General features: G+C 38.9%; 3 protein-coding genes across 5 annotated transcripts; all 3 read right to left on the bottom strand.

Annotated features, from left to right (window-relative positions):
* Positions 1–7,713: 7,713 nt before the first annotated feature.
* Positions 7,714–8,499, bottom strand: LOC311262075 (gamma-crystallin M3-like). The gene is made up of 3 exons (XM_084361218.1): positions 8,470–8,499; positions 8,123–8,365; positions 7,714–8,023 (listed from the first exon to the last, which is right to left on the bottom strand). The coding sequence occupies exons 1-3, from the start codon at positions 8,476–8,478 to the stop codon at positions 7,748–7,750; spliced, it is 528 nt and encodes a 175-aa protein (XP_084217344.1). The 5' UTR covers positions 8,479–8,499; the 3' UTR covers positions 7,714–7,747.
* A 2,989-nt stretch (positions 8,500–11,488) lies between these two features.
* On the bottom strand, positions 11,489–12,282 carry LOC311262159 (gamma-crystallin M3-like; the record flags this gene model as incomplete). Its single annotated transcript, XM_084361389.1, has 3 exons — positions 11,489–11,767; positions 11,860–12,102; positions 12,268–12,282. 3 exons carry the CDS (start codon positions 12,280–12,282, stop codon positions 11,489–11,491), a joined length of 537 nt encoding a protein of 178 aa, XP_084217515.1.
* Positions 12,283–15,321: 3,039 nt separating this feature from the next.
* Positions 15,322–19,460, bottom strand: LOC311262072 (gamma-crystallin M3-like; the record flags this gene model as incomplete). Of its 3 annotated transcripts, XM_084361212.1 has the most annotated exons (3): positions 16,149–16,468; positions 15,762–16,010; positions 15,322–15,611 (listed from the first exon to the last, which is right to left on the bottom strand). In XM_084361212.1, the coding sequence occupies exons 1-3, from the start codon at positions 16,227–16,229 to the stop codon at positions 15,330–15,332; spliced, it is 612 nt and encodes a 203-aa protein (XP_084217338.1). In that variant the 5' UTR covers positions 16,230–16,468. The 3 variants fall into 3 exon arrangements, with proteins under 3 accessions (XP_084217338.1, XP_084217339.1, XP_084217340.1); XM_084361213.1 differs by lacking the exons at positions 15,762–16,010; positions 16,149–16,468 and adding an exon at positions 19,254–19,460; XM_084361214.1 differs by lacking the exons at positions 15,322–15,611; positions 15,762–16,010; positions 16,149–16,468 and adding exons at positions 18,665–18,940; positions 19,254–19,460.
* Between the last annotated feature and the right edge of the window lie 1,140 nt (positions 19,461–20,600).

Genomic DNA, 20,600 nt, shown 5'->3' with positions numbered 1-20,600 from the left:
AAGACAAGCAAGGTGTGTCCCTGATAATGTCACCAGTCTTCTTTTGCAATTGACTGGCATAGATAGTGTCCAGGTTTGGGAGCTCCATCCCGAAGATACACTGGGTTGGCTTCACCACATAATGCAGGTCTTTTTGCTTGCCGTTTGTGTAGCCTTTATACCACACAGTAGTGCACTTAGTCAGGATGCTTTCAATGTTGCTCTTGTAGCAACTGAGCAGTGAGTATTAGGGTAGTCCTGCTCCAGTTTCTCTCTCTCTCGCTGCGAATTTCCCCCTTGTACCAAAGCTTGCAGTCCATCAACAACCTCCAATACAACCTCCAAACCTCCAAAGTCTTGTCCATTTGTTTTGCTAGCTTAGCTAGGCATTGTATTCCTTGGTCAGTGTTTTATTTGCCAGCCACTTCCAGTGCAGTGTTCTCTAACTCTGTGCCTGACAAAGTCTTAGGTATGTTAGTTATATTAGTATATTAGTTATATCGTAGGTTTGATAAATAGTGTTTATGAACTGCATCTCTGAAAAGATAACTCGGAATTTGGACATTAGATTTTGACATTTTGTTTTTACTTTTGTGAAAAATGCTATACTCGTGGAATTTTGCAGAATTTAACAGTTTCTATTACTCCCAGGACACAGTGGCTGCCTGTGACAGCGTGGGTGTAGCGCAGCAGGGCTGCAGGCATCGGAGGAGGAGGCAGAGCTATGTGAGTAGTTTGAACAGAATGATGTTGACAGCACACTTGGACTCAAGGATGAACTGATTACATTTTGGAGGTCAAAGGCCAAGGTCACTGTGACCTCAAAGCTTATGAGGACAATATTTCAAGAATGCATTGAGGGATTTTTGTCAAATTTAGCACAAACCTACCCTTGGACTCCAGGGTAAACTGATTAGATTTTGGAGATCAAAGGTCACTGTAACCTTACATATTGTGAGGTTGCAGTGACCTTGTACCATATTGTAGCTTCTTAGGAGCTTTACCTTCTTTAAAGCATTGTCTTTTGAAGTGGCTATACATTTGTCTTTTCCCCAAAATTGCTTTATTAGGTTTTGTTAAGCATGTAAACTACTTTCACTGTCCGCCAATTGTATGCCTCGAGGAGGCATATAACCGCCAGACAGAAGTTCTAGTTTTGCAAATGCATTACAAATAAAATAATCCCTCAGAGGAGTGATTAATCAATACGATAATGTATTTTTACCTTTTAATCTTTGCTATTTAACATTAGCTTACATATAGATTGGATAATTCACTGTGCAACTGTGAAACTCCTGGCAGCTACATACAACTTTTAAAAAAGCAATTTGTAATATATGAGCAGAATCTTTGCATAAAACACTCAAAAGATGAACTTACATTATTGCAGAGATATGTACGGAAGCTAGAATGCTAACAGTTGCTACATTTCACAAGGATTTAGAAAAGAAAAAAAACCCTCACAAAATGTCAAGAAAGGTTTGTCTTTATGCATTTTGTGTACCACATGTCAGAGACTAATTTGCAAAAAGATAAACAATAAAAAATTAACAATGGACTAAGGTAGGCCTCCATGCTTTTGATGACATTATATCAAGGCCCGGGCCAAAACTTACACAAAAATTCAGTATCCTAAGCAGTGGACAATTGGGGGATAAGATTTGAGGACCGGTTCTTTCAAGCAACTTGATTCGTTTTGTTCAACCGCCACCAGGAAACCAACTGGTAATGAATAAATAAACAGCTCAAGGAACTGTATTGTTTGTATTTTGCAGAATACGACGAGCCTTGCCCTAGGATTATTAATCTGGAAAATATGTGTAATTTATGAGTGTTTGTTCTTCCGAACATAATCATTGTTTGAATCCTAACTATAGCAAACTCCATTTCTCAGAGTAGCATGAGTGAGATGTCTCACTATGGGATAAGCATCCCTGTGTATTCCTCAGAAGCATTTATCTCATTACACTAGGGCTGACTGATTCATTGAAATTGCAATTTGAAACAACATGATTTGCAAATCGCAGAGGATGTGGACGCGCGTCTGATCCACTTTTAACCACATGTCAATGGTTTTACAAATTCATGCCATCTTCCTAGTATGACAGTCATGCTCAACAATGCCGTAAGTAGCTTGTGCTACGATGCAGCGTCATTCAAAATAAGTACCTCTCAAGAAGGGCTGTCTGGTAAGACACATGCTATTCTGAGTAACAGAATTATGCAAGTAACCTAAAGTTCTCATTCATGGCATTTGTTTCAATGTCTCACTATGAGATATAGGGACTCCTGTATTGCCAAACAAGGTTATCACAAGCGACCACCAACACTCAACAGGAAGCATTCTTTCCCACCGCATGGGCCACGCTCAGAGCAGATAAGTCCATTTTATAAAACCAGACTAAGGTGAGGGTTGAAGACCAGCTTGCCACTGCACAAATGTCCTGGATGGAGACCCCTTTAAATAGGGCCCAGGATGTAGCCAGGTCACAAGCAAAGAAAGAGCTTACAGGCTTACATGAGCTTGCAAACCCAGGCATTTACAGTATAGGCCACAGCAATCCAGTGGGAGAGCGATTGCTTCATAATTGGCTTGCCCATTAGGGGATAAGCCCATGATACAAAAAGCCAGTCAGTTTTACAAGACTCCTCAGTGTTGATGTAAATAGGCAAGGCATGGACTGACACAGCCAGCCCTATTTAAACGATCTATGGTGCTGTACTGTAAGGCGCATGGTGGAAGTGTGTTTGAAGCATGTCCAACTCCCTTTTGCTAGTTAAATGGTGGATAATCTGAGCACAAAGTACAGCACATGGCGCAAAGGTGTAGCTGACTAGCTGTTTTACCTTAAAATCTACTGACATGCAGCAATAGCAGCCAGGTACACCCTAATAGTGGAGAAGACCTTGTGTTTGTCAATCAAATCCTGCAGGAATGACAAAAACACACCAGCTGGACATTAAGAGATGTGCCCCTTCTTGTGACACCACTTTTCAAACACTCTCCGTTTACAGTCATAAAGGGACCTAGAGGCCAGACTAGACGCTCTAGCTCTCTGAATAGTGTTCATCTGAATATTGTTTATCACATTCTGAGGAAGCCCTGCTGTATTGAAATTAAACCACTTTTGGGCCAGGCCCATAGTGCATGCTGTTGCAGGTGTGCGTGAAACATTGTCCCTGAGACAGCATGTCCCTGTGTAGCGAAGTTGTCATGGTTGTCTACACCAGAGTTGATAAATCTCCGACAGCCAGTGCATTGCTAGCCTGTGCAGATCTGTTATGATCAGTGTGTGGCAGTGCCAAGGGAGGAAATATGTACAGGAGGATGGGTGTCTAAATGCACCCATGTTGAGAGGCGCACCTGGGTCGTGCATTGAGAACAACAGCATACGCTGTGCATTTTCTCTTGGCGCAAATGTGTCTACCGCAGCTCGGCCATAGGGCATCAACATTTGTCCTACAATGGCTGGGTGCAGAGTCCATTCCCTGTATAACAGTGCGCCCCTGGACTGCAGATCCGCCCCAGTTTCAAAGCCTCCGCTACGTGTGTGTTGTGTGCTTTGTCAGAGACAAAAGACGCCTGCTGCTCCACAGTATCAGTCTGCGTGCCAGCATGTTTAACTGATGAGAATGCAAACCCCCGATGGTTGATGTATATGTCTCTATTGTTGTAATGCCCATTCTCATCAGAAGCTGATGCCCACTGAGAAATGAGAGAAAGCGCTTCTTCTGTTCCTCACACCCCTACTGCAAATGTCCGTAACCGCAGTAATCTCTTCTCACACAGCAGGGTTAAAGGCAGTTTGGTAATCATGTCACCAATGAAACCCTCTCCTCTCCAGTTAAAACTTTGGAGTGCCTCAAGTCTGCATTAGCTCATCTGTGTTGTTTACATTGTACAGTGCAGACTGTACTACTAATGTGTCCAACCAGTCCCTTCTGAAATGCTCAGATGAATCTACCTTACTGTCTCTGTTGACTGAGAGTGATGACCCCATGCTACATCAGTGTGAGTGCCATGCTGTACTGCAGCACAGTGTAGCTCCGCAGTTTGTGAAACTAAATTATATAATCAACTCCAATTTTGTGTGATTGTGAGATTTTATTTCCACACATGCAGAGTAGAGCCCTGGAGTCTTCGTCTTCACTGGTCTGTTGGAGGTTAGGGGCCATTAGCACTCAAGCTAACACGATGTCCATCCGAGTTAGCACATCAGCTAACAAAGATAAATTTGTGTTAGCTGATTTGCTAAACTTTAAAAAAACCTTATTGTGAATGGCAGGCATTATCACCAGAGTTGAAATGTAGAGGCAGGTGGTACCTGGCGACAGGGAGAGTAAAGTATCTCCTGTCTGGTTACATGCAGGCATTCCGACATCCCAAAAGTCCGCCATACCGCCATGCCGACATGTCACCATTCCGACGTACCACTATTTCGACATGTGAACGTCCCGGCATTCCGACAAAGTTTCACCATAATCCGCAACCCATAACCCTAACCCTAACCCTTTTAAAAGATGTGTCGGAATGGCAAGACATTTAAAAAAGAAATAAATACCACCATTCCGACCTTAGGAGGCAAAAAATGTCAGAATGATGGGATGTTTCATTAAAGGTTTAAGTGTGGCCATTCCGGCAATTAGGGCCTAATGTTGGAATGGCGTTATGTCGGAATGGCGGTTGCCTCCCCTCCTGTCTATGGACTGTTAAGCTAGCTAGCCTACACAATTGGTTGAGATGAGCTCTGAGGTGAATAGAGGTGTTTCAATGACGCTGTGTCATAGCACAAGCTACTTAAGGGTAGATGCAAGAGGATGTCACGATCACCTGTCAATCAGGAATACCTTAATGAGATAAATGCTTTTGAGGTTAATACAGGGACGCAGTATCCCATTGTGAGACATTGAAACAAATGCTATGGAGGAGAACTTACTTGTAGTGATCATGATTACAGGGATCAACTAATTATATATATTATATATGCATATTTATATTACGATGCAAATGCTGTTCAATTCATTGACTAACAGGCTATTGGGACTTCACCACATGGTTCAGAGAGCGGGCTGCATGTAAAACCAGAAGCCTAACATGTGGCCACCATGCACCAACAAAGCCTCTTTACAAAAAAGTGTGCCCAAACCCCAGTAGTCCAGTAAATTGTGGTATTTATGTGGCCATGATGTTAGACTGTAACTGCCATTCCATGCCACTCTTTCTTGCTTTGTTTTTCACCCTAACGCGATGCTGAAGGATGCTTTCTTCTCTGCAGCAATTGTTAAAAGGGAACACTCTTTTAAGTTCGAATGTAACTCTGATTTAACCTGGGCCACTGTCTCTGCAACAGAGAAGACCACTGCGCAAGCCTCTCCGACACTCCTGCAGAAATGAACATTTTTCTTCAAGAAGAAATGGACAGCCGATTAGCCCCGTTTTCTTCACCCAAGTTGACTCTGCTGTTAAGCCTGTTAAAATGCAGAGAACAGCTGCCCTCAGCCAGCTGACAGGACAGCAGGCAACGCCATCCATCCACAGCAAGGAAATGAGCTAGATTAACAAGCTGTACAGTCACACGCTAGTTGTCTCCAGTGTGACCTAAATTAAGAGGCTGCAGTGTATGGGCAGATACTAGATATTGTGTATTGTACGCTTAAAGCTGCATTTGTGAATTTTGTGGACCACCCAGTCCTATTTGCTGCTTCCAAATACCGTTAAGTATTTGTGATTTCTGACTGCCCTTGATTGTGCTCATCACGATCATCATGATTCGAGCTTTTGCACTTTCTGACGACTATGCTTTTGTTAGACTTAGACCTAAATTTACATTATTTATGAGCACTTGAAGGCAGCATGACGTCCCTGTTGGCACATATATCCTTTCAGAGTCTAAAATGTGCACCTGAATGCACCATGAAATCCCTCTGAGTGTGTCATGCTCCGGCAAAGACAGACAGCAGAGAAGAGAAGCATATATAAACCTATGGAGATAAATGACGGCAAAACGTATTTTTAGTAAATGACTTTCGGTACAAACTGTCAGTGTGGGGTAGAGTCTTAGGAGATTTACTCACCAAAAAGAAATTATGGCCAGTTATTTGGTGCTTGGTGGACAAATTATAATTTTATATTAATATTTTATATTGTTTATTTTAATAATTACAATTAGTCATTAACTACTACTAACCACCCCTGCCTCTACCTGTGTACCAACACTAAATAACCGTCGTATAGGGACCTATTAATAACTTATGCTTATTACAAGGACCTTAATTTAAAGCATTACGAAATTAAATACATAAGCATTTGTTGTTTCCTGTATTTACCTGGGTAGACAAAATATATTGTGATACCAGAGGATGTCTTGCAGTATTTTTGACGTGTGATATTAAGTGTTGTCTTGTGTTTTACAATGTGGCATGACCCACATATTTAGTGTGACACAGAGTGAAAAAATTAATTGTGATAGTTGAGCATTTAAATGAGTTTCAATTTGTAATTAATAGCGCTGTCATAGTTAACATGATAATAACGCTTTAAAGCAAATTGATGATAGTCAGCAGAAATGGATAAAGAAAAGGGTCTTTTGAATGGCAAGTTCAGCTTCAAAGCCCTGCCAGAAGGTTCTCTCGACAAGAACAAAGCTATTTGCATTTACTGTCGATGTGAACTGAGTTACCACCGGAGTACGTCCAGTCTCAAATACCACTTGCTGGCCGAGCACACAGCTGATGCAGAGAGCCCTCCTGCCCTCATCAAAGGCAGACCACGCTGTATAGTTTGCAACGGAGACACCTGAACAACTCTACATGTGACAAACTTTTAACAGTGATGGCTAAATGTGTGGCTACAGCTTGCAGGCTGATCAAAATTGTTTAGTTAATCTTTACAAGTGTAAAGTTGGACACTACATTGTGTCAGTATTACTGAGGAACGTTACATTCAGGTCAGTATTCCCATCTGTTGTTGCTTGTGGGGATTGAGTTTGCCATGTTATGCTTTCATCATATTTTTTGAGCATGCAGTACCTTTGAGGTTATTCTGGAGAATATTCTGGACAGTATTTGTCTTGTTTTGGATTGTTGCAATAATAATAAACATACATTTGCATAAAGCATATTTGTCCACTCCCATGTTGGTAAGAGTATTAAAAATCTGAAAAATATCCCTTTATGGTACATTTAGAACAGATAAAAAATGCGCGAGTGAGTTAACTATGGACAATCATACGATTAATCGCGATTAAATATTTGAATTCATTGACAGCCCTAGTAATTATCTTTCAACTTAAAGGGGCACTATGTAGTTTTGGAGAAGAAATTAAAAATCAGAATTTTAATATTTATGATCTTATAAATAGTAATAATACAAACTCAGAAAGGTTTCTTATTTTCCGTAGCTGAATAAACAAGCTGTTCTCAGAGGAAAATAAGGTCCCAGAGCGCTGTCCAAGGTGGCAGGGTCCACCACAGATAAACAAAGTGAAACAGTATAAACTGTGTTGTCCTTAAAGGTCAGTTTGTGTATTAGGTTTATTCAGTCATGAACACAAAGATAGTTTGTTTATTCAGTTTGTTCAGGCAGAAAAAAAAAAAAAATTCTCTTATGATTAAAATTTGACCACAAAAACTACATTGTGCATCTTTAAAACTTAAATGTTTGTAATTCGTTAGAATCTGCTTTTCTAAAAGATTAAACAAAATAAAATAAACAGTACGACGCCAGAATTTAGAAAGTTATATTATTTATTGAAGTCAAATTGTACAATTAGCACATGTCCATGATACGCCTCATGCTCATGAACCTGGTGCCACTCATGCCCATCTCCCTGAAGCTCCTGTACTCTCCGGGCCTCAGGTACATCATCCTGCCTCTGTAGTGGGGCTGCTCGTACATCAGCCAGTGGCCTTCCAACACTTGGCAGGACTGGCAGTCGGACATGCGGTAGCGGTCCTGGATGTTGTCACAGTCGTCCATCAGCTCATTCATCTGACCACTGAAGTTCTCCCTCTCGTAGATCCTCATCCTGAACTGGCCTCTGTGCTATATTAGAGAGAAGAGAAAAAAAATGTTATGTTTCCTGAGTTAAAAAAGGGTATTATTACCCGAAAATCACTTTTTTTAGGTGTGTGTTATACCTACCATGGGGATCATACGGCAAGACCTGATACCACTGCTCATTCCCATCATGTTCATGTAGTCAGCGTACTCGCCCCTCCTCATGAAGAACTGGTTTCCCATGAAGTTGGGACGGTCGTAGACCATGAAGCAGCCACTCTCGACCCTGCAGGACTGGCACCTGCTCAGGTAGGAGGACATGTCAGAGCAGTCGCTCATGCACTCATAGGAACGACCCTGGAAGTTCCTGTCCTCGTAGAAGATGATCTGAAAAAAGTATTAAAGGCTTTTAATGACAAGGGACAAATTACACTGTCCTATTACATATTTTTAGACAAATTAATGATTAAAACATTTTGACTGTGTCCTACCTTGCCCATGTTGATGGTGGTGGTTTCGCAGATCTCTCAGGGAACTGATTTGAACTGATACTCTGCTTGTCTGAACAAGGTGCATTTATACCTGATCAGACAAAGCCCGTGTGCCCCTCTATTGTTCAAAGTCCTGACCCAGCAACCTACTATAGAAGCCTATACAGTTTTTAGTTGCTTACCCATATACCAACAGGGTCACAACCTCTGAACAGAATTTTCCTTTATGTTAGTCAAAAATGGGATAGTATTACATGAGTATTTTATGAATGGTCTAAAAATGGTTTCTGGAAGCTGCACAATATACAACTATCAATTATATGAATAGGCTAGTAAAAAGCCTATTCATATAGTTATATTACTTCAATTACAGGTTGATCTTACTTTTTGATTGCCCTAAAACAATAGCAGCCAGTAGCCTTACATTTGAGCAAAGCTAAATATTCATTGAACAAAGGGCTTTTCAAAGACCACAATGATATTTCAAAAGTGTCCCCTGAAAGGTGGTAATATCCACTATCAACTCATACTACACACTGCCTTTGAGATGATGTTAGTGATGGAAATTTGTTAAAAAAAACAAAAAACAACAAAAAAACCAAAAAAACCAAAAACAATTAATATGAAGTGTCATGATTATACTTATGGGTTTCTAAAATACAATATTTAGATGTTATGCCCTTCGCATGACATGAAAAGAATATTATGAACACTATAAAACAATTTTACAGAATTCAAAATGGAAATATATGATGTTAATTTTTTTTGCGTGTAGTCACAGTAACATTTCTAAGGCACTCATCCCTTTTGAAGTGAACACTAAGGCCGTTCAGGCAGATAACTGAAATTATGCTTCTTCATTCATATACAACATTCTCACTATTCTGCCTCCATATCCAATGCACCCTCTATATGTATTATTTAAATGCAGTAGATGGTCTATTTAAAAATCAAAACTGGAGTTATTCTTCTCCCAGTTGCACATGTTTGTCAATCATATACGTTAGCATGGCAGTTTCTTTAGTTTATTTCACGGCATTCATAGCCTAAGCTACTTTGCAATGCCCGTATGTGGTACGTGTATACAGTATTTGTTTTCATCTCTGTCTCAAACCTGCTTCCTGACAGCAGTCAAACACTCAATTTGTTTAATGTGCACACCCGCACAATGTGTAGATGAGATCTGAGAGGTGTGTGCGCCCTACAGTTACCCATAACACCCTTTTCTGTATGTAAGTCCCGGAGAAGTTTATGAATATCCTAGAGAGGCAAAATAAAGCTTTAGTTTTGGTGATGATGTTAGAGCTGAACTCACATTATTAATATAGCCACATGACTAGTGATTATTTATACACCCCTCCACTGTAGAAGGGGTCATTTAACTGAACAGCAAGCCACAAATTCCATTATTACTGTGGTGTATATTACCTACAAAAGGCGAGACGAAAGGAGATTCATTAACAAATCCATTTTCCTCCTGACACTTATTGTTTCTAAAATCAATACTCACTCTCATCTTTGAGCGATTTGTCTATCATTCATTTTTGGCCTTTTATTTATTGAATCATCTTTTCCAAAGTTGAACAGAAACATTACACAAGTTATGCAGTTCATTTTAATGAGTTTATTCTCCAACTAGATTAACTTAGCATGATTATTATAATACATTATTATACATATACATTATAATGGCCCTTTAAGGGGACCTTCATCCTCTCTCTGAAACAAACTGTTTTGGCTCCCGTCTCTTTAAGGATCACCTCATAAAAGACCTCTTTCTTCTAATCGGCCAGAAGAGGGCTTTGGCAGCATGAAGTCTGAGAATTTTATTAAGTTACTTGTACGTTTGTTTTCTCATTATTTGAAACAAAATGAACTTACAAAACTACTGGTCAAATTATACTTAGCAAAACTAATCCCGACCTTTGTTTCAGAAGTCAAAAGTTAAAGGTCAAGGGAAACAAATATAAAGCAGTTACATAAATGAGAAGAAATAACTGTGCATGTTTTCTACAAATCACACATAAATGTAATCCCATGAACTTGACCAACACACTTAATAATTGTAAGCAAACAACAAATACAATGATTTAAAACTTTATTTAACTTTCTTCCCATTTTCTGATAATAATGTACACTGTAGTGTGTGCAGCATAAACAATCATCTCATTTGTAATCTGTGTGGGAATTATATGGTTTAACCAAATATAATGAAAAGAAGAAAGTTCTTTAAAGCAACGTAGTGTGTGTGTGTGAGCAAAGAGTTTACTGTTTCACAAGCTTTTTAAACAAATCTTTTAAATGTCACAATCATATAAACTTAAGCCTACAGAATAGCCTTCACGAATGTACCTTTCAGGCTTTTAGGCCAAGTTGTCTATCCTGCCCAGCAGTTACTGCTCACTGCTATGGATGTGTCCTTTGAGCTGGGCTGCTAGATTGACTACTAAACGAAAGTCTGTCCCTCCCCGCTGCAGTGGTTCACTTGTTTTCTGGCTCAGGAGCTGTGCTTTGAGCTACTGGGTTAGCTGCTTACCGAGCGTCTGTCACTGCGCAGCGACTCACTCGTACTTCGGATGAGGGAACGTTTGCAGATCAGAGTGAACATTATCCTGGCCGTTATGCACAACTGCATACAGAATCAGGATTTATGATTTACTTTTGCATGCAAATCGAGTTAACTTGTTCTTCTTTGAGAGCCAACTTGTTGCAAATCTAACATTACTAAAACCAAATCATACCATATATTCATTGAAATACCATCAAATATGTATGTAATATGTATGCCATGTTTGTCTTTGTAGATATTGTCATATTTTTTTATTATGCAGTTCTTCTTCCACTGCATGGAAGTCTACTACATACAGGGAGGTGCTTCATGATCATTTACACCCACTACTGCCCATCTCATCCCTAGTGACATCTGCTCCTGTGCAGACCAGGCCTTAAAACAACCAGTGTGAGAAAAAGTCAAAATAGAAGAGTGAGTTTCTTTAATTAGTGGATTTTATTGAAAAATTTAGTTGCAGGAATCCATGATGCGCCTCATGCTCATGAACCTGGTGCCACTCATGCCCATGTCCCTGAAGCTCCTGTACTCTCCGGGCCTCAGGTACATCATCCTGCCTCTGTATTGGGGCTGCTCGTACATCAGCCAGTGGCCGTCCATCACGTTGCAGGACATGCAGTCGGACATACGGTAGCGGTCCTGGATGTTGTCACAGTCGTCCATCAGCTCCTTCATCTGACCACCGAAGTTCTCCCTCTCGTAGATCTTCATCCTGTAGGATCCCCTTTGCTGTAAAGAAAAAAAGAACAACAAAAAGGATCAGATAATGGTTCAAAATGTGTGTAGGAAACATTGTCTAAAGAATAAATATCCTGCTGTACCGTGGGGATCATACGGCAAGACCTGATGCAGTCTGACATTCCCATCATGCTCATGTAGTCAGCGTACTCGCCCCTCCTCATGAAATGCTGGTTTCCCATGAAGTTGGGACGGTCGTAGACCATGAAGCAGCCGCTCTCCACCCTGCAGGAGTGGCACCTGCTCAGGTAGGAGGTCAGCTCAGGGCAATCGCTGCTGGTCTCATAGTGACGACCCTGGAAATTCCTGTCCTCGTAGAAGATGATCTGAAAGCACAACAATGCTTCATAGTATCATTTACAGTGAACCCTAGGACACATTTTTAATGAATATCTGATGCCAATTCATTCATTATACATTTAAAATTGAACTGGATTTATTTATTTGTTTATTTATTTTTTGTTTCTGGGAGGATCATTCCCACTACCTACCCTGCCCATGGTCATGGTTGTTTGGTTGTTCCTCAGGACTGAGCTGTGGCTGCTGTGTGTTTCTGTCTGTGGAAACCGTTACTTTTATACTTGCTCAATGTGAAAAAAGTATGTAGGGCTTCTATTGTGCAAATCCCTGACCCAGCAACATGCCATAGAAGCCTACTGAGCAGTCAGGGCGCTAAAGGGTTATTATCCAGCACTATACCACTGTAGTTGAAATGCATGTACTGTACACCGGCAGTATTGTTGTCTAACATAAAGAAAATAAAGAGAAGCTTCCAATATGATAGCCCTCTGTATCTTCCACAGTGTGATGGACATTTCACTTACTAAATGATTCAAAATATTTTAGTATTAGTATCCATTTATATAAAAATAGAAGGAAACAAATCAGTTGAGTGTTGGATGTTACATCATCCTCTGGCTAATGATGAAGTAACTTCAACAATATGCATAGATACATGCAAATTCCAAGACGAATGCAGCCCTGCCACAATGGATCTTTATATATCATTTATACATGATATATATCATATACCGGTCGTTTTACAAGGGAATATGGGTAATACAGATTTTTTAGTTTTGTTAGCTTGTAAGTTTAATTAATCTTTGTATTTTACCAACTTCAAACCCACTTATAATAATAATAATAATAATAATAGCAATAATAATAATAATTGTTATTGTTATTATTTATTTTGAGCAGTGCAGTTAGCTTCATCCACCCAATTCAAAGCAAATTAGGCCACCAGTTGGGATTACAGAACTTGGATACAATGTATGGGTGCTTGAATGAACCACTTGCCCTTTGTTAATTGTTTTGTCTTTGGTTTTTCTAAACATGAGCTGCTAGCTATCAGATGTTACATAATGTCAGTTTCCTTTCAACTAAAGTTTGAGTTATGACCTTTAGGCCAATTATTCCAGAGTTGGAATTCAATTATTTTTGGTGTCAGTGTAGCTTTGAGCTGTAGTTATATATCAAATATGGATGTTGGTGGGTTATCGAGAGATGTTTTTGGACACTCATGCCCTTGGCTGGGTTTTTAACATGGAGCAGATATGGAAATAAAGTAATTCTATGTTTGGATTGTATGTGCCAATAGTCCATGTGTACAAAGGTTTTGACACAAAGGACAATCCTAACTTGAACTTTTCCTTCCTTTTGGAATTTGGCAGTTCCTGTTCATGTCATCTAAAAAGTGATGCTCCAAAACACATCGGTAGTCACAGTCTAAAGGGAAGCTACTGTTTATTATTATTTATTTGAATCCTTATAGATAACTTCACACACAACCCTTTATTGCTGTGCCTGCCCTGAATGTGCCCCCTTCAGTGGTACAATACAGTTTATTGAGGGAGTCAGCTTGCTGTTATCAACTTTTTTTTATTCTGAAAGCTCATCGTTTTATCAAGTGAATTTACCTCCTCAGCACCTGTGTGAGAAAAAGATAAAAATAGGTCAAATATAGGTTGACAACAAAATCACCTTTCTTGTTAGAGAACGTTCTCTAGTGGCAATTTTTATGGCAGCAAAGGAAGAAGTCAGGCTATGTAGTGTGAAGAATGACAAGTCTGCATAGGGAGGAGGTCAGGGTCGGACGGATGGGTAAAACAAGCACAGGACTTTCACCCAGTAGGCCGCTGTTCATGTGAAAGCAATATCAACATTTGGTTATGTTAAGTTACTAACGTAGTTAAGTTACAGTAAATAAGGTGGCAATATTGTACTGTTGTATTTTCACTCATTTAATGGCCAGTATGAACAGGATGAATGATAGCAACAAGCAAAAACTGTTTCGTAAATTGGACTATTATGTAGATAAATACTAAAAAAACTACGTACGTAATGTCAGTACGTTCATATGTCACATAAGTAGTACATAGTAAGTTATTTTAAGTAAAACCACAATGTTTTCCTTCCGAACCAAGTTGTTTTTCTTGCCAAAAGCTAACTGAACTACGGGTCAAGGTGGGAACAGTGATATATTTAAGAGTCTATATTTAAGACTTCTTCAGTTGTTTAGGTATGAGGATGTGTTAAAAAGACCCAAGAACTGAAAAGTGCACAGACTGCCTCCTCACTGGTGTATTCATAGACTTAGAGGAAAAAACTTTTTTCATTCAAGTAATAAATTGAAAATTATTGTAGTTTTTTTTTAGTTTTTTTTAGTATGTATCTACATAATAGTCCAATTTATGAATATCAGTTTGGTTCATTCAACCTATTTTGGTTATTTTTTTTGTGTTTTGCATCGCAGGAGTCAAGTTGAATGGTCATAAGAGACCATTAGACCGCAGCATAGGATAGTTATCCTATCCACATGTTTATCCATGTCTTGAAACATTTTTTTTTTTTAATATTTGTATGTTGAAACAGTTTTTGCTTGTTCATACTGGCCATTAAGAGAGTGAAGATACTTTGTGATAAACAGTATAAAATTCCCACTAATTTTCTTCATTTACTGTAGTGACTCAGTGAGCTAGCAATCACAATACTAGTGTCTTGCAGCCATCGTTAGCATCATCATTAACATTATTACCCCCACCTGCACTTTTTCTGCTATGATATACCAATAATGTGTGCTGTAAAATGGGCCTACAAGTGTTACTGGACTTAGACTTTCATACTAAGTATTAACATGTTCGTAAAACATTAGCATATCTTATTTGGGACAGTTTTGCAGTATTGCTGTAATTTCAGGAAACTTCTGGAAAATCATGCACAGTCTCAGGGCTACCAGTTTCATCCACCGTCATTCATTTTAATGTCAAGTGCATCATATATGACATAACACATTTCATATGCAGAAGGAGTCTTGATCTGGCTTAGGGACACAGGCATCAAAATAGCAGCATTCACTACAGTCCAAACTGTCCTTTGACAAATTGAAACAGTTGGATGCTGATAATTCATTGTAACTTTTTTTCTCCATCATTTTGTGATAGCGTCCAAAATTTCCTCCTGGCTCACTGATTGATGTTCTGAAACTCAAAAGGATTGATAAATTGATAATTTCTTTATTAATATTTATTGATTACATTTTCAAGTCTCGAGCCTAACAGGAGTCCATGATACGACGGATGGATCCAATCCTCATGTCCATGGGACCCATTCCCATGTCTCTCATGCTCCTGTACTCTCCAGGCCTCAGGTACATCATTCTGCCTCTGTAGTTGGGCTGCTCATACAGCAGCCAGTGGCCGTCCATCACGTTAGCAGATTGGCAGTCAGACATACGATAACGATCTTGGACGTTATCGCAGTCATCCATCAGCTCATTCATCTGCCCTCCAAAGTTCTCCTTTTCGTAGATCCTCATCTTGAATGGACCTCTGTGCTGTAAAATGATGTGAAAAACCAGAAGATTACTTTATCAAAACTGTCTTCTTCTGTGCTGCGCATGAGAATTTTCTGATTAATGAATCTGTTTGTATCTTCAACCTTACATACATGAGGGTCAATCATGAGTCAACACTATACTTCATACCATGGGGATCATGCGACAGGAACGAATGCAGTCACTCATGCTCATTCCCATCAGGCGCTGGTTGTCAGGGTACTCTCCCCTCCTCGCCAGCATCTGGTGGCCCATGTAGTTTGGACGTTCATAGACCATGAAGCAGCCGCTCTCCACCCTGCAGGAGTTGCAGCGGCTCAGGTAGGAGTTCAGCTCGGCACAGTCGCTGCTGGTCTCATAGGAGCGACCCTGGAAGTTCTTGTCTTCGTAGAAAATGATCTGAAAGTAAATAAAGCATTTAAAAGAAGGAAATCTGTCTTAACAAATAGCGCATGATATGAAATACTATTTAGATATATATGTTAACACATTTCTATGTATTTTTAACCTAAATACAACATGAAAATGGTCTCTTACTCTGCCCATTTTGATGTTCAGTCCTGTCCCTGATTGCACTGGTGGTTGTCCTGCCAAACTCTCTGTCACTTTTATACCCATCACGATAGCTAAATGATCTATGGAGCCATTGTTTTAAAAATCTTACTCAGCAGCATAGCATTCAGGGCTATAATGTTTGTTAAATCGGTGTGTAAGTGGTTATTATTCCAGACTGTATGCATCTGGTGCAGTGCCAAATGCTCTCCTATGGGGTACAGGTGGGTGACAGCATCATACGTATCAGCTGGGACTCATTGTGCTGTCAGTGTTATGTCTGTGGTGACAAGCACTTTGTTGCACTCACATCATCAGTCCACCATCTGAATACATAAAATTATGTTTTTGTCTTATGGCGGCCTTCATGTCACTGTAGAGAGTGTAACTGACAAAATATTTAATTTTATTTTGTTTTATATTTGTCAATATATATATAAAAAAACAAAAAACAAAAACAAAACAAAAAAAACAAAACAAAAAAAAACAAAACAAAACAAAACAAAACAAAACAAAACAAAAACCTGGTTTAACACTTAACCCCTTTTTTGGTGGAATGCATTGTTAATCAGTACACAAAATAGCTGAAATTGGCTCCACTTTGAGCAGCTACAACTGTAAAATACAACTTGCTTATTAACACATCAGTTTTGATCATCCAATAATAATGTATGATAGTGTAACACACAATAATGTGAAATAGTGTAACAATAGGGCGATTTTTGTATTTTATGTAGTATTGTATTTTCTTTAGCTGTGAAGCACCTTGTAACTTGACATTTACTTTTGATAGTGAATTTGAGTGAGGAACTTTTTGCTTATCATTATCATACTTCACTTCATTTTTAAACCATTCTTATGTAAAGGATCTGAATACTTTCTTGATCACTGTTCTGTTACTGTTTTTCAAATGATACACCAGTAAAATATGGACTTTTGTTAAGTACACAGTACATTTTATCTGTCAACATTGAAACTTATATTCTCAAAGAATTCGCATGTATTATGAATGTTCCAATTAAAACGTTTACATCAAGAGTGTAAGTGCTGGACTTGGTCTGAATGTGTGTTGTTTATTTTGGAGAGCATCAGTAGTTTATAAGTGCCAGCTTGTTGGGAGCTTCCCTTTCTAAAATATTATGGCTGTCCATCAGCCCAGCTGAATAATACATATATTATGAAAATCTATTAAACACATAATGAAAAATAAGAGGTGTTTTAAAATAGGAACAGTCACAAATGACGTTAACATTAGACTAGAGTGAAATTGTATTTACAGATATTGAAAGCCCATCATAGAGGTGTAGCCCAGCAATTTAGTATTTTGCTTTTTTAAAGGTGGGGGACTCAAAGAAAACAGAGGCGTTTGCAACACTTATAATATGATAATAACCCTCACTAATAAATGATACATCTATAGTTTATTAAACTGTAGTTAATAGTGAAAACAATGAATGAATGAATGAATGAATGAATGTTTATGATGAAGTGGCAACTGATGTTTATAATACTTTGTAAATAGTTAATCAATACTGTGTAGTTCATTATTTGAATGGCCATTATAAAATTGCAACTGATGTTTTCAAACCTTTACAATTGTTTAATAAATGATTTCAAAGCATTTCATTGTTTGTTAACAGTGAAACTATGAACTAATGTTTATTAACTATAAATGTACATTTTTTTAATGATGGTTGTTATAAAGAGTTACAGAGAAGTTGAAGCAGAGGCTGAGTAGTCCTGGCTTCAAGTCCCTAATATGGGTCCATCTCAAAAAATGCTGGGTCACACATGTCCTGACCAGCGAAGTCTGAATCCTGTCCCTTGATGTCCTGATGACATCATTAGGGATTATTTTCTCACTGTGCCACAGAAGACAGCACACACCTGTTTGATCAGGCTCGGTAGTAAAGTTGATGTTTAAAACTGTTGGAGGTCCCCTTTAAGAGTTGCACCTTTTTTTCCCCCTTTTTTTTTGAGAAACACCTTTGCATCAGAGCAGTGTGGCTCCACACTTTAGTATAGAAACCAGCCGTGTGTATGATATGTACTCTGTGTATTTCTATAAAACTCTGTGTGGTGAAATGAGCCTAAAATTCCTCTTTGTTTTGAAATGTTTGCTGTTCATATTCACAAAAATGAGTAGAAGAACCCAAAGCTGACTCCAACATGATGTTCTTACAGTTATTACAGAGGATATAATAACACTAACTGACTTGCACCTGTCAAAGAGTGTATGGCCATCTGTCAGCTTTATGATTGCAGAGGAAGATGATACAGATCCTAATATTTTCATCCAGTGAAACAATGATAGGATGTCAACATTTGGTCTATGTACAACCTCATTTGACATTATCTGTATATAACTACATCATGTACCTTTCCTGTATTTATCTATCCATACTTTCAATATCTTCTATTAGATATAACATAACATGACAACAATGTGATGTTTGATTACTCTTTTATTTGATTTGACAACACATTTCTTTTACTCTGCTTTAACAGGAATCCACAATACGCCTGGCAGAGCTGAGCCTCATTCCGCTGTATCCCATATCTCTCATGCTCCTGTACTCTCCGGGCCTCAGGTACATCATCCTGCCTCTGAAGTGGGGCTGCTCGTACATCAGCCAGTGGCCATCCATCACGTTGCAGGACTGGCAGTCGGACATACGGTAGCGGTCCTGGATGTTATCGCAGTCTTCCATCAGCTCGTGACTCTGGCCCTGGAAGTTCTCTCTCTCAAACATCCTCATCCTGTAGGAACCTCTGTGCTGTTGGTGAATACACAGAGAAAGACAAGTCAGCATAGGACTCTAAAGAATTTAGATTGCAATTTTTGCTGCTGTTAACATTGTAAAAATTACAATGTGAAATTCTGCTTGAAAAAGTATTTTCAGCCATTCTAACTAGATACTTACTTTCAAACTCGCATTTTAACAGCACAGCAGAGAATTAGTCAAGCAGAACAAGCAAGAGATTTGGCTATTTTGAATCAATATTAGACATAATAATTATACATTAAAGATTACCCAGATGTAGGTTGTCATTTATAATCATGCTTATCTTTCCAAAGTCTTTGCATACCTGGGGAATTAAACGGCAGGATCGGATAGAGTCACTCATGCCGAAAGACATGTAGTCATTGTACTCTCCTCTTCTCAGGAAGTACTGGTTTCCCATGTAGTTGGGACGGTCGTAGACCATGAAGCAGCCGCTCTCCACCCTGCAGGAAGCACACCTGCTCAGGTAGGAGGACATGTCAGAGCAGTCGCTCATGCACTCATAGGAGCGACCCTGGAAGTTCTTGTCCTCGTAGAAGATGATCTGTAGGAAATAAAAATTAAAACAGTACATTTGGAACACGCATCAATTTGTTCATTTTAAAATAGACTTGTAAACTTGGATTCCCTCTATATTTTTACACTCATTCCCATTGTTGGGAAAGCACTTGTTGCCTGGCCTGCTCTCTACATACCTTGCCCATGTTTGATGATCTGTGTTTGTGGGAATCTGTCCAAAAACCTGTGGCTGCCAGGCGGCTTTTATACTTTATACGCGCTGTAACAGGGTTTTGTTATTCAAATTATCTGGAAGCTGATGAATAAGCAGCTCTGCGATCGCTGTTAATTTCATTTGTGCCATCATGATCCAGAACAAAGGCAGGGGAAATGGATGGAAGACACAAGGCAGGAGAGGAGGGAGAAGAACTGAGCTGCAGTTTTGACTTTTCTCAGATTGGGGAAAATTAGAGCAACAAGAAAAAGCTTAATTTGACCACAATTTGAATGGCCTGAAATTTGTCATGCTTTGCTTGAATTTGTTACTTATTCAGACCATGGATGTCTTAAATATATGTCATATATTTAAAATGACTATTGGTCCATTTTATTACATTTACTCCATATGTTCAGTGCTTTATTTATCTGAAATTCACACTCTCAAATCATCTGGATGCCCAGAATCATCATCTTTTTATTTTAGTGATATACGTATTTGTTTATTTGAATGAACCACAGAGATCAGTGTTGTTCTAGATGTCCTGTTACACTAAACTCTACAACATTCACAATGATGCCCTGGTTTGATACTGGAATCTGTTTCACTCTGTATTGTCAATTATCTAAAAGGCAAAAATGTCACTCTGTGTATCTGAGCCTACAAGTTATACATTAGGATTGATTAAGTATCTTTTGTTGCAAAATTTGAAACAGCTTCCAAAGACTAGTGTGACTAAATTCATTCTGACTGGATTTGTGGTAGGGCTGTCTTTTACTTCTATCAGTATTGTTATAACAGGCTTTTTTCACCGCAGACATTTTGGCTGTCATAATAGGAAAGTCTCAGTTATTATAATTAACAGTAAAAAAATGCTTTTTCTATTCAAGTTTAACAGTAAGTAATGACAGTGCCACAGTGAGGCAGCATGAACAA

Source organism: Pagrus pagrus, assembly GCF_965226575.1.
Source record: "Pagrus pagrus genome assembly, chromosome: 9".
NCBI lineage: Eukaryota > Metazoa > Chordata > Actinopteri > Spariformes > Sparidae > Pagrus > Pagrus pagrus.
This window is presented reverse-complemented; position numbering and strand designations above follow the sequence as displayed.

Bases quoted from the DNA above. Each gene is read 5' to 3' on its own strand.
- LOC311262075 (XM_084361218.1), bottom strand. The intron at 8,024-8,122 runs GTAGGTATAACA...TCTCTAATATAG, and splicing joins CTTGCCGTATGATCCCCATG to CACAGAGGCCAGTTCAGGAT.